General features: G+C 37.1%; 1 protein-coding gene across 2 annotated transcripts in view; it reads right to left on the reverse strand.

The window, feature by feature from the left end:
• CNTN5 (contactin 5) overlaps window positions 1-14,102 on the reverse strand; it is a 1,123,865-nt gene that overhangs the window by 77,113 nt on the left and 1,032,650 nt on the right. For both annotated transcript variants that reach the window (XM_070425923.1, XM_070425924.1), the window contains exon 17: window positions 6,984-7,142. In XM_070425923.1, the coding sequence (XP_070282024.1) occupies window positions 6,984-7,142 (159 nt within the window). The remainder of the gene's footprint in view (window positions 1-6,983; window positions 7,143-14,102) is intronic.

Genomic DNA, 14,102 nt, shown 5'->3' on the forward strand with positions numbered 1-14,102 from the left:
CATAGCAAGCAGGTTGAAATTTGTTTATTCATATATTTTTAAATAATTTTTAAAACTTTTCAATTATAGTTGACATACAATATTATATTAGTTTCAGGTGTACAACATAGTAGTTAAACACTTATATAACTTATGAAGTGATCACTCTGATAAGTATAGTACCGATCTGACACCATACATATTCATTACAATATTATTGACTATATATCCTAAGCTGTACTTTACATCCTTATGATTGTTTTTATAACTGACAATTTGTACATCTTAATCCCTTCCCTTTTTCACCTATTCCCCCAATCCTCCATTTCATCTGGCAACCATCAAAATGTTCTCTGTATTTACGAGTTTATCTCTGTTTTATTTGTTCATTTATTTTTTATTTTTAGATTCTGCATATAGATGAAATCAAATGATATTTGTCTTTCTCGGTCTGACTTATTTCACTTAGCATAATTCCCTATAGGTCCAACCATGTAGCAACAAATGGCAAGATTTAATTCCTTTTTATGGTTGAGTAATATTCGATTATATATATGTACCACATCTTCTTTATCCACTCGTTTATTGATAGACACAGGTTGCTTTCATATCTTGGCTACTGTCAATAGTGATGAAATAAACATAGAGGTGCATTTTTTTAAATTAGCATTTTAAGGTTTCTTAAAATAAATACTCAAAAGTGGAATTACTGAGTGATATGGTAGTTCTATTTTTTATTTTTTGAGGATCCCCATACCATACTGTTTTCCACAGTGGCTGCCTAATTTTCAATCCCAACAGTGCATGAGGGCTCCCTTTTCTTCACAGTCAGGTTGAAATTTAAAATAGAGTGTTTGGGATAAGCCTCGCTGAGAAGGTACATTTGAATAAACTTTTGAAGGAAGTATAGGTTTAGCTATGCCAATATCTGGGGGAAACATCCCAGGTTGAAGAAGTAAATAGTGCAAAGGCATTAGAAACAGTATATGCAGGAACATAAGATCAGTGAGTCAGGAACAGAGTGAGTTTTAGGGCTACCACAGTACTTTTGATTCTCTTTACAATACTATCTTTATTTTTTCCACTCATTAAGTTCTTTAATCTATGCTAATAAAAGAGAAACATGGTAATTAGCGTACGGCCGCTACCCTTCCCATAGGCTAATCAGCATATCCTGATGCAAATTAACTGTCAGCCAAGATGGCGGCCGGCAGCCATGCACTGAAGCGAACAGGGAGGCTTGCTTGCTCCAATTACTGCGGACTCCAACGGTCCCTGCCTGCTGCTGCCGGCCTCTCAGCTGCAACTCTAAGCAACTATGTACTATGTTGCAAATAAGAAGCTAAACAAAACCCCAGAAACGGGTTTTCATTCAGCCGGGCTTCAGCCAGCCGGACCGCAACATTGTATTGATGTTTTGAGCAGCGAGGCCTCAGATCTAAAGCTGGCCCAGAATAAAAAAAAAAAAAAAAAAAAAAAAAAAAGGAGCGGTTGGGAGCTTCAGTCACCCGCTTCCGGAAAACAGCCCTCAGCCCCTCAGCCAGACTGGCCAGGCACCCCAGTGGGGACCCCCACCCTGATCCAGGACACCCTTCAGGGCAAACCAGCCGGCCCCTACCCATGCACCAGGCCTCTATTCTATATAGTAAAAGGGTAATATGCCTCCCGGCACCGGGATCAGCGTGAGAGGGGGTAGCGCCCAAACCCCCTGATCACCCTGTGGCTCTGTGTGTGACAGGGGGTGGGGCCACAACCTCCCTATCCGCCCTGCTCTGTTCGTGACAGGGGAAGGTGCCCCAATCCCCTGATCAGCCCTGCTCTGTGCCCGATAGGGGGGAACTCCCCAATCTCCTGATTGCCCTGTGGCTCTGTGTTTGACAGGGTACAGCACACCAACCCCGCCCCCTTACTCCCCCCCCGCTGGCCCTGCTCTGTGTGTGACAGGGTAGAGCCATAACTTCTCCATTGGCCCTGCCCTGAGTGTGACAGTGGTGGCGCCCCAACCCCCTGATCAGCCCTGCTCTGTGGGTGATAGAGGGTGGCGCCCCAACCCCCCTCCACGGGCCTTGCTCTATGTGTGATGGGGTAGAGCCATAACCTCCCCATTGGCCCTGCCCTGAGTGTGACAGGGTGCAGCGCCCCAACCCCCTGATTGGCCCTGCGTGACAGGGGGTGGTGCTGCAACCTCCCCATCGACCCTGCCTTGAGTGTGACAGGGGGCGGTGCCCCAACCCCCCAAACCCCCAATCGGCCCTACACTGAGCGTGACTGTGGGTGGCATCGCAACCTCCCGATCCGCCCTGCTCTGTGCATGATGGGGCAGCGCCCCAACTCCCCAATCGGCCCTGCTCTGAGCCTGACCAGGGGCTGCACCTAGGGATTGGGCCTGCCCTCTGCCACCCGGGAGCAGGCCTAAGCCAGCAGGTCATTATCTCCTGAGGGGTCCCAGACTGCGAGAGGGCACAGGATGGGCTGAGGGACCCCCTCTCGTGCACAAATTTTTGTGCACCAGGCCTCTAGTACTATATAATTTCCTTGTTTATTAGTTCTCTCTTTATTGTTTGTCCTCACCCATGAGAATACAATCTTCACAAGGATAGGTAGTTTTTGTTTTGTTTTGTTCACTCATATATCCTAAGTGCCTAGAATACTAGGTGAAAGCTGCTTGATAAATTTTTAATGAATGCAGAATAAAAGGGGAGTTCAAATAGTCATGAAAAAAATTGGAACAGTTTCTGTTTTAATTTTGATGTAATTATTCAGGCTGTATGTTTAAAAGGAACTTTAATTTAAAATATAAAAATATCCTTCCTCCCAAAGCTACATATATTTATATTTTCTTACCACATAGATTTTAAAGTTTCCTTCCCTTATCCCACATCTTTTCCACCATCCTTAATTCTAATCTCTCTTTAAAAAGGAAAACAAAAATAAGATTTAGAAATCCAAAATTCATTGCTACTTGTAAGGGCTACAAAAAGCATGAGTTGAAGTTATTAATATCTTTGATGAAATAATTTGCAATGTAAAATAAATTAGAAACAAACTGTTAAGTAAAAATTAAGATTTTTGTTTTCAAAAGCAATATTGTGGAGATTAAAACAAATGGAGAATGTACACCAAAGTCGGTATTTTTAAAGCCTGGCAGGTATCTATAATAATAAAAGGGTAATATGCTAATTAGAACGGATGTCTGTCTGGACAAAGCCAGGCCAGAGGGAAGCCAGCCCAGGTCCCAGGTGCCAGAGGGAAGCTGTTGCTGGCACCAGGGGAAGGAAGGCCTACCCTTACACGAATTTCATGCATCAGGCCTCTAGTTAAATTATAAAGATGTTCTTTCTGGAACAATGGGGATAAGACTGTTTTAAAAAAAACATTCTGCTTCATAGACAACACACAGCAACTAAAGACAGTGGAGGATCCCATATTGATTCAGGGATAAATTTGTCAAAAAGCCTTCTAGTGAAATAATTTCATCCAAGACTTTCATTAAATAATTATATGAAAACAAAATAAGCCTGTCTGGTTGACAAATGTAATCAACCAATCAATCAGTGGAAAACATCCAAGGACAGAAGATGTATCCACTGATAGAAGAACAGTAAATAACATATTTGAATTAACAATGACAAATCAATTCTATGATTATAAGTGATTTCTCATTTCTAAACAGACATAGTTAAAAGCTAGGTCAGCTGATACTGCTCAGTAATATGAAGAAAGTTAGGTTTCCAAATCAAAAACAATTTGTTTAACCAGGATAAGGGTCTGCAAGTGAAATTATTTTTTATCATTGTTTTCATACTCTCTTCAAAATGAGTAAATTAGTCCCATTCCCAGTCACCTGATGTGAGTCTGATTTGGGGGTAGGCAGTATTAATAAGTTAATTCCAGATGTGCTCAGCTAGAAGGTCCAGGTGCAACTCATTACTTCATTTGTCAAAAATGAAGAACTCACTATTCTTTGTATTCATGTTGATGTATGAAGGAATCTTAAGTGCTTTTTAAATACTAGCTTATGAATTGCATTAACTTTATCAGAGAGTTCAAACCCATTTTTTTTCTAATAGATATTTATGCCTTAGAGCTTATCTCTACTGAAATTGCTTTAGATGAGGGAGTGACTATTAAAACAAAAGGCCCTCTGCTGATGTGGCTCTAGAGGGATTTCTTTCCCTGTCAGGAGCATGAAAGAAGTTGTGTCATACTGTGCTAGGAGCTGGTAAAAGCAGACTACATTTAAAACAGCTGTTCTAGAGCACACAAGCATTGAGGACTGATCCATGGCAGGTTTGCCTGGAGGATGCCATGCCTCTACCAGTAGCTCCAAGAGATTCTGAGTTTTAGAAAAATGAGTGGCCTCATTAGGTTAAGAGACATCCTGCTAGAGCCCTATTACTATCAAGGGCAAATAAAATCAATCATCTATAGAAATATATTTCTGAAAAAATGTCTCTTTTCTTATATATTGCAATCACTGATTTTTTAATAAGTACTTGCTGAACAGAATTTTAAAAACTCCCAACTTAAAATGTTTCCAGCATCCAAATTATATTTGAAAGATAAAGATGTAACTTTATAGTAAGGACTTCTAAAACAAATAACCCCCAAACTAACATTTAGTTCAAATGCCTGAGCTTCCCCTAACATAAAATTTCATTTGTCCATAGCTTGTGCCAAAATATTCAAAGTTTATATAAGTATACATGCATATATATATATATATATATATATATATATATATATATAACCTATCTATCTTTAAGCATCTATCAAACAACAAAAAGTAGAAACAGGTGAGCCAAGATGTTAGAAACCAAGAAATAACAGTATCTAGGAAACTAGGGTGTAGTAGGAGGAAGAATAGAAGTCCTGGATTGGCATACCATGAGTTAAGGTCAGAGGGACCAGAACATGGGCATATGATGAGCAAGTAAATGTGTATTGCAATGCACCCACAAGGAAACATCCTCAAGTAGTAAGTTGTGTGGGCAGGGAGACAAGAGTGGGCAGGGAGCATAGCAGCAGGCAGGAGAATGGACTTGTTGAGTGCATTCATAACACCACATCTGAAGGTGAATCCATTTCCTGGCTGCAGAGCAAAAGACTTGGGCTGTCACACGGAGGATAATTTGGGAGCACTGGGGCAGAGGTTGTAAGAATTCTTGTGTAAACCTGTTTATGTGGCTCGAATTTGTGTTCTTTTCAGAGTTATCTACCAAACTTAGAGATTCCCCCAATTTCTTGGATCTGCAGAGGCATCACAGGGTTAAAATGAAGCTAGAAATGAGGCCAATACCCACAATTATGTATATTACAAAATAAATATATGTACATGTATAGTACACAATAATGACGATCAAACTGAATTCTATAAATTAATATAGACACCTAATATCAAGAAAAACTTGAATTATATTTTGCAGGTAAATATATTCCCTCCCCCTGCAAATTTTAAATTTTTACACAAACATAAGTTTTTCTCAAATTTAATTTATTTAAGCAACAAAATGGAACACATCACTCCTGCAACATTCCAGTTAATTGAGTTTTATGGTTACCGCACTCAAATACTTTATTAATTTTATATTTTACTTCTAAACAGGCAAATTGATTTTATATTTAGGCAGTAAAACAAAATCACAAATCCCTACTCAGAAGGGACAACTGATCTGAAGATTAGAGTGTATAGACCAGCGGTTCTCAACCTGTGGGTCACGACCCCTTTGGGGGTCAAACGACCCTTTCACAGGGGTCGCCTAAGACCATCGGAAAACACATATATAATTACATATTGTTTTTGTGATTATTCACTATGCTTTAATTATGTTCAGTTTGTAACAATGAAAATACATCCTGCATATCAGATATTTACATTATGATTCATAACAGTAGCAAAATTACAGTTATGAAGTAGCAACAAAAATAATTTTATGGTTGGGGGTCACCACAACATGAGGAACTGTAATAAAGGGTCTCGGCATTAGGAAGGTTGAGAACCACTGGTATAGACACTGTATACTTTTCAAATACCAATATGTTAAATAAGTTCCTAATAACTATCAGGAGAGTATGATGCTACATAGCTTTATAAATAGATACATTTGGAGAGATAGTGGAAGTTTAGTTGTAACATGGGATGGAAACCATCTGGGAAGAAATGATTTTTGAAATAATTAAGATATAATGCAAATATCTTAGAAGCAGGCATTAAAATTCTGCATTCTTTTAAATAATGTAATTTGATGTTAGATTTTCTTTTTGTGTGTGATTATAAAGAGGTAGCAAGGAACTGGAGTAGTGATCAGTGGTGGTGACTTGAATCTTTACAATAAAATTTTATGGAATTTTATAGGACTTACACTAAAAGTAACATACAAAAACTGGTGAAATAGGAATATAGTCTGTAGTTTAGTTAATAGCATTGCACAAATGCCAGCTTTCTGATTTGATAATAGTGCTATTGTTATGTTATCCTGGGGGGACTCTGAGGGCTGTGTCCACAGGAAATCTGTGTTATTTTTGCAATTTTTATGTGAGTCTTAAGTTATTTCAATAAGTAAACAAACAAACAAATATAAATGATGTGGTTCCTCCCTGGGAATTGAGGAGGAGAAAAAAGCAAGGCAGATTTATTAAAAGAAGCAAACAATGGTTAATCTATAATAATAAAAGGGTATTATGCAAACCGACTGAATAGCCGGTTTAGGACCGATCCCACCATAGGGATCGGTCCTAAACCAGCAGTCGGACATCCCTCTTGCAATCCAGGACCACTGGCTCCTAATTGCTCGCCTGTCTGCTGGCCTGATCCCTTAACTGCCCTCTCTTTGCCAGCCTGATCATCCCTAACTGCCTCTGCCTTGGCCCTGCCACCATGGCTTTGTCTAGAAGGACATCCTCTCTAATTAGTATACTACCCTTTTATTAGTATAGATATGGCAAAATAGCTCATGATGGGAAGCTGCTCTGATTACATCTGATATTGCCTTCTAACCTCTTACCTGTTTTCACTGTTTGCCAGCCCAGGGAGAATGGGCTGCGAGCCTGCAGGTTGTAGGAGGAGATCGGGCTGTGGTTGTCAGCTGCTGGACTCCAGGAGAGTGTGGCTGTGTTTTCGGTAATCTCTTCAACGATCACTATCCCTGGTGGGCCTGGGGGACCTACAGACAAAAGAGAATGGATAAAGTTGAGTACAGGTTGTGATAAAGAACCATGAGAAATTGTATTTCCATGAAGATTTAATAAATCTATGTAATTGTCTTTAATGGAATACATATTTAGTAATAAAAATTGGAAGTAAACAGTGATGGGATGCAAGCTGGTTTTTATGATTTCTGGGGGTAAAATAATTATAGGTTAGATTTTTTTCTAGCACTGTGTGTTAGAGGCAACTACCAATTACCATTATATTTTATAGGAAAAGAAAAAAATAGAAACAAACACAAGAATGTCGATATCAACTCTGGCTGTTGAAATCAATCACAGCTTATAGAGGCAGCAACAGGAAGTGATAGGCAATGCTATCAGGCACAAAAACTATCCCGGTATTACTAATAAAGTATGGTTGCATAGGCCTACTTTTCATGCTCAGGAAACCTAAAATGTACAAATATTTGAATGTGACTATCAAGTAGCCTAAGCTTTTACAGGGGAGATATGAAAGTTCAGAGCAAGGAAGAGCAAATACTAGAGATCGTGGGAAGTTAAAAGGATGGTGTGATTATGTTATTATTATTATTATTATTATTATATTATTCATTGTATGAGTCAGAGAAGGTTATTTCACTTTTGATTATGAAAAATTAATATAGAACAGTGATGATTAATCTATATACATGTATGTAGACTCTAGCTTGATCTGATATGAGAAGAAATATACCTTTGTATTATAACTTCTAAAATAGTGATTTCTAAAATAGCATTTAAAAATGTGTACTTACATTTTATTGGTTAAAAAGTAATTGGTTTCCTTATTGACCTTTTTCTATTTCCTAACATGGTCAATTCAAGCTTTAAGGATACTTTTATTTTCAATTAAGAAAAACCTCACACTTAAGTACTTTATTTTCTGAATTAGTCCTTATGTAGGAAGTTGATGTTTGGATCTGGTGATTATGAAGCCTAAACAGTAAGGGCTGAATTGGACTGTAAGAAGCTAAGAAATGGGATGCTAAAGAGATGCAGGTGGGTAGAAAAGACCTCTTCGTAGAGAATTTTAAATTTAAAAGCCTCATTGGGCAAATGACATTTTTAGGAAATGAGAAATTAACTTTTTAAATTATCACCTGAGGATATTTTTCCATTGATTTTTAAAGAGAGTGGAAGAGAGAAATATCAATGTGAGAGAAACAGATAGATTGGTTGCTTCCTGCATGTGCCCTGACCAGGGCACAGGCCGGGGAGAAGCCTGCAACTGAGGTACTCATGCCTTTGACTGGAATCAAACCAGGGACGCTTCGGTCCACAGGCTGATGCTCTCTGCACTGAGCTAAACTGGCTAGGAAGAAATTACCATCTTTTATCAAGACTGAGAAGAACCAGCACCAGATAGCAGAGACCAAAGATTTAGAAGACAGGGACTATTCCATCAGGAAGGTGACAAAATATTAGGATTGTGCGCAAAAGTATTGAAAATAATCATGAGAAGTGACAGTTTTTCCCTCTAAGAGAAATGAAGAAAGAAACAAAGACATAGAGAGAAAGTTTTGGGCAGCTGAGAGAGCTCATTTGGAAAGGTTTTTATATTTTTTCAATAAAGAATAAGTAAAGGTATCTGGGTGATAATGGGACTGAGAGCTAGAGAAGAATGGGAAATGTCTGGGATAAGTACATGATAAAAGAGGAAAGACATGAATATAAATATTTTGGAAAAGTATTGGAGTTTAAATTTGGTTCAATAGCACCATTTTGAGGTAGAACTGACTGAATAAGCAAGGTTAGGCTGGAAAGCCAGGACGAGGGACAGATAAAATAGTTAATTGGGTCCATCTAAGTTTAGGAGTTTGTAAATTTGATATGACTTACTATCAAAGATGCCAATGTATGAATGACCATGGCATCAAGGTAAACTAGGGAGTCAAGTAAAGACAGAATGGTGCTGATAGGCTGAAATAAAAAAAGGAGTAAAGGAAACCAGGTTATTATGAGGGGAAATTATAAAAATCGAAACTTGTATTGCAAGAAGAAAAATTGCACAATTTGTTGGATACTTTTAAATATCCAACTGTGTTTATCTAGAATGAAGTGGAGAGTATGATTAGCAGGGCTGAAAAGGTCAAGGACTTATGGAAGAGTATGTTGGACATGTCACTCATATGAATGTTCAAAGTATTAAAATAATGGCTACAGATAAAATAAGGAAAATAAATGAGATCCAGGTGCTGAAGAAGTCTAACAAGTTATTAGACTGTGGTGACAGGGGTATGGAGGAGAGACTATAATTATGATAATACAATGATAAGACTATTAACTGTAATAACAATACTAACAGCTACCATATCAAGGCACTGCATTAAGTATTTTGCAAACATTAATTGGTTCATGTATTTCTATGTTACTGGAGTGGGCCTTACTATCCCTATTTCATAGGGAATGTAATAGAATCGAAAAGAGATTGTTTAGTCAATAAATGATAAATAAATCACTTAGTCAATAACCTTATTGTATGTCAGGTATTATGCTAGGAAGTGGGTGTCAGAGAGTCCATTCTAGTGAGAAGTTATTTGCCCAAGTCCCTGTGCTAGTGGACAGCACAGTTGAGATTTAGCCCTTCGGTTCTGAGCTCCCTTTACTGTTAACCTAGGAGTTGCTTCAATTGAAGGAAGAAAAGAAAAAGTAAAGGCTTGTGTGAGGGAAAGGCACATTTAAATCATGTTGGAGAGATAGAGATGGCTTTTCAAAAACCATTTTGGGCTCTGTGGCAGCTTGTGGCCATCATCTCTTCCTTCCTTGCCTGTACATGCAGGTCAGTACCTTATTGAAAAGTGAAGCCTTCTACACGTTCACTTCCTTCCATCTGGGCTGGCCTGGGTCTATTTGACCCAAAAGATAAGAGTAGCAGTGACATTGCTTGACTTTTGAGGAGAGGTTACAAGCAGTTGTGCAGCGTCATCACAGGTCTCGTGGAACGTTCATGGGAAAATCCAGCTGCCTTCGTTAGAAGTCCGATTAAACAGGCTACCATTCTGTAGCAAGTCTAAGCTAGCCAACTGGAAAGGCTCATGGACAGAGGGAGAGCCAAATGGCCCCCAGCTATTCCAGACATCCCAGCCCAGGCACCAGACATGTGAGTAATGAAGTCATTTACTTGAGCTTCAGCCACCACGAAACTCCTGCACACGAGCAATCCCAGTAAGAACCTGGCTGTGCCCGTCAGCTGCCAACAGTATGAGAACAAATAATAGATTGATGTTTTAAACCACTAAGTTTTGGGGCAGCAATGAGTAATTAGAACAGATTTCAAAATAGTTTAACTTGAGAGTTTGCTCATAGAAAATTTGTCACATGGATCTTTCAGATATTATGAAAACAGACCTGAAATTTAGCTAATGTGTTCAAACAGGGTTAATTATCAACATAATTCAGTTCTTGAGGTCTTCTGTAGTGTTCCATTTATTCTGTTCCATTTCATTCATTATATTTATTTACCTCTGCAAAAAGCATTTATTAACAACCACCTATCTGTGATAGAAAATATTGTGGAAAATAGCTTTGTTAACTTAAAATTATTTGTCTTCTGAAAATTATAGCTCTATGAAAATGTTTAAATTAGTTGTCTTAAAAGGTATACTTCTTTTAATAGGTAATAGGTAATTGCTTTAAATAATGATTTAATAATTTCAACTGAAGCAAAAAATAAAATTTACAATATAATTGATAAATCACCAAGTATTTTTCTCTCGATGTGTCTATTTTACAATATAGTCCATTACAAAATTATCAGTGACAGTGAACAAGGTTTATGCATCCTGGATATGATTCTGGCTGTGCAATTATTTATAATTACAAAGCATTATAAAGAACAAACTGTCCAATCATGTAATGCTCAAATCATAACATCTTATGATAGAATATTAGGCACCCATTAAACTGCCTAATATAGCAAACTATTTAATGATATGGGAAATGTTCACAATATAAGTGAAAATAGTGGAATGCAACTTTCTATGTAAACATAAATGTAGAAATAGTAATTTGACAAATACATAAAGGAAAGGACTGGGGAAAAAAGGGCATTAAAGTATACATAATAGTTATTGCTTGGAGGTGAGAATGTAGATGATTTAAATTGCATTCTTTATATACTTGTTTGGATTTTCAAATTCTGTGCAATAAGCATGTATTTGTTCAAAGTTATTTTTAAAATCATTATTTTCAAGAAAACCTCCATATCGTGATATGTATGTGCTAGTCTAAGTATATTCTACTTAACTAAACATTTACTGAATGCCAAGTATGGGTAAACACTGTGCTGATGATGGGAGATGGGGGTCAGGTGGAGATGAATGGCTTACAGGAGGACAAAATAGGATTCCAGCCCCAGTTGTGTTAAAATCCAGTGGCAGACAGATTTCTCTTTTTTTTTTTTTTTTTTTTTTTTTTTACAAAGAAACAGATGTCAGGCAGTGATAATGTTATGTTTAATTGCTTTGGGAGTATATTTTATATTTCATTATAACACTTGTTACATTGATTATAATTACTTTCTATAATTTCTATTTGTCTGAATAGTCAACATGTATTTGGCATCTATTAGGCCCTCAATGAATATTTGTAGAAGACATTAAAGGAAAAATCGAGAATAAAAAGTCCATCAGGAGTTATGTTTTGAGTTTGAAACATTGAGTAACAACAAGTAAAATATATTTTAAAATAATTATTTTAAAATAATTATTGTTAAGACAAATATCCAATATGATAACTTTTTTTTTGTTAAATCAAAAAATATTTGAATTAACATTTTCTTAGTCAAGCTTAGAGTGGGATGGTAATAAAAATGACAGAACAGCTCCATGAATGAATATAAAGCTTCTCATGATTTAAAAAGGTTCATTATTATTAGAAATTTACTATGAACAGATCATTTTTCTAAATTCTTTTTTTTAAAAATCCTCACCTGAGAATATTTTCCCATAGATTTTCAGAGAGTGGAAGAGAGAGGAAAAGACAGAGAGAATATCCATGTGAGAGAAACACATCGATTGGTTGCCTCCTGCACGTGTCCCAACCAGGGCCCAGGCTCGGGAGGAGCCTGCATTCGAGGTACATGCCCATGACTGGAATATAACCCAGGACCTTTCAGTCCATGGGCCGATGCTCTATCCACTGAGTCAAACTGGCTAGGGCAATTTTTCTAAATTCTTATAAATCTGAAAATTTTTTATTAATATGTTATTGTAAAAATATTCTGAAAAAGTTATGTGATTTACCTTTTAAGACAAATTAAGTACAATTTTCAACCAAAATAAAAAATGAAAATGAAATTTATAGTTATTGCATTAGTATTGGTTTATCAATGTCTTACCTACAGAGAAATTTAAATTTTTAAATATTTCATACTGAATGGCTGCAATTAGTTCCCTGTATATATTTAGGAGTAAATTACACCAATATCACATTAATACAATCATTACCTTTGTTTTTAATAATGACCATATTTTTACCATCTTTTGACTGTTTTTTAAAATCATGATGTAAATTTTTTCTTCAAAGGATTTTACTGCTAATTTACAGAAGAAATCTTTGAAAATAGATTAATAGGTATATATCTCAGAGATGACAAAAATGTGTGACAGTAGCTATTGTCTGAATGTTATACAGATGCCACTAATTTAGCAGAAATCTCATTAATTTATACTTAGCTGTAATGCATCAGTGTCAGATGGGCAAGAATCTGGAAAGGCCCCCTCGCTTCATCTTCTGAGAGTGCTATTATGTAGGACCACTAACATAAATGTATAATTTGAAAATACACAATTTAGAAAAATAGACATGGTCCTTTTATTTCTTCAAGAAGGTGTCTGAGCAGATGCTGATGCACAAAGGTCCCAAGCAGGAGCCGGTTCTCAACCCAGGGCTCCTCTGATTTGCTGTTAGATTGTTATCACATTGACTCATTCCTTTGACCTAATGTGCAGGTAGGAAATGTTTTTCTTTTGAGAAGCCATTGACTTTTATAGCTGAAAAAAACAAAAAATTGCCCAGCCGGTGTGGCTCAGGGTTGAGCATTGACCTATAAATCAGGAGGTCACAGGTTCTATTCCCGGTCAGGGCATATGCCTGGGTTGCAGGCTCCGGCTCCAGTGTGGGGCGTGTAGGAGGCAGCCACCTCATGATTTTCTCTCATCATTGATGTTTCTATCTCTCTCTCCCTCTCCCTTCCTCTCTGAAATCAATAGAAATATATTTTTTAAAAATCACAAATATGATATACCAATATAGGTCTTGTTTTTTCATGTCATTAGCATAACAAAGAATATAATAGTTAAGCAACGTTACATAGTCATAACACTTGAAATTAACTGGAGTCATCTAGTTTAACCCTATTATTTTTCACACGAGGAAGGAGTACTTGAGATAGAAAAAATGCCTCCTTAAAAACAAACAAACAAACAAAACAAAACAAAACAGTCCTCCTGCTTGGGAGGAAAAATTTGTTGAAGCAGAGTCAGTTTTAATCTGAGGAGTGCTATTTCTTGTTCAAAGCAAATTATGACAAGTCAATGTGGTAACAAACAGGAAGTTGAATACTGACTTCTTGTAAAATCACTTTTAGATAACACCTTGTGGTGCTGGGCTTTAGAGATCTCATGCTGTAACTGTCCCCCTTCCTGAGGAATAGTTCTTACAAACCTTCCTAATGCTGAGACTGAACCCCTGGAGCAGCCACTTTTCTGGCTCTTTCTCACCTAGGTAAGATCACATTCGCTACCTGAGCGGACACCCATTGATTTCACAAGCATACTGATGGCTATATGCTATTTTTTACACTGAAAATCTCTTCAGTTTGTTTTCATTTTTATTTGGTTTTGGGAACTTTCATGTTATTTTTCTCACATGGAAGTTTTACGTGGAATTACACGTGTTGGGATTCAAAACATTAAGCGGGCTTTTCCATTTAA

The sequence above is a fragment of the Myotis yumanensis genome, unplaced genomic scaffold (assembly GCF_028538775.1).
Source record: "Myotis yumanensis isolate MYYU_CA2020_CCGP unplaced genomic scaffold, mMyoYum1.0.hap1 SCAF_10, whole genome shotgun sequence".
NCBI lineage: Eukaryota > Metazoa > Chordata > Mammalia > Chiroptera > Vespertilionidae > Myotis > Myotis yumanensis.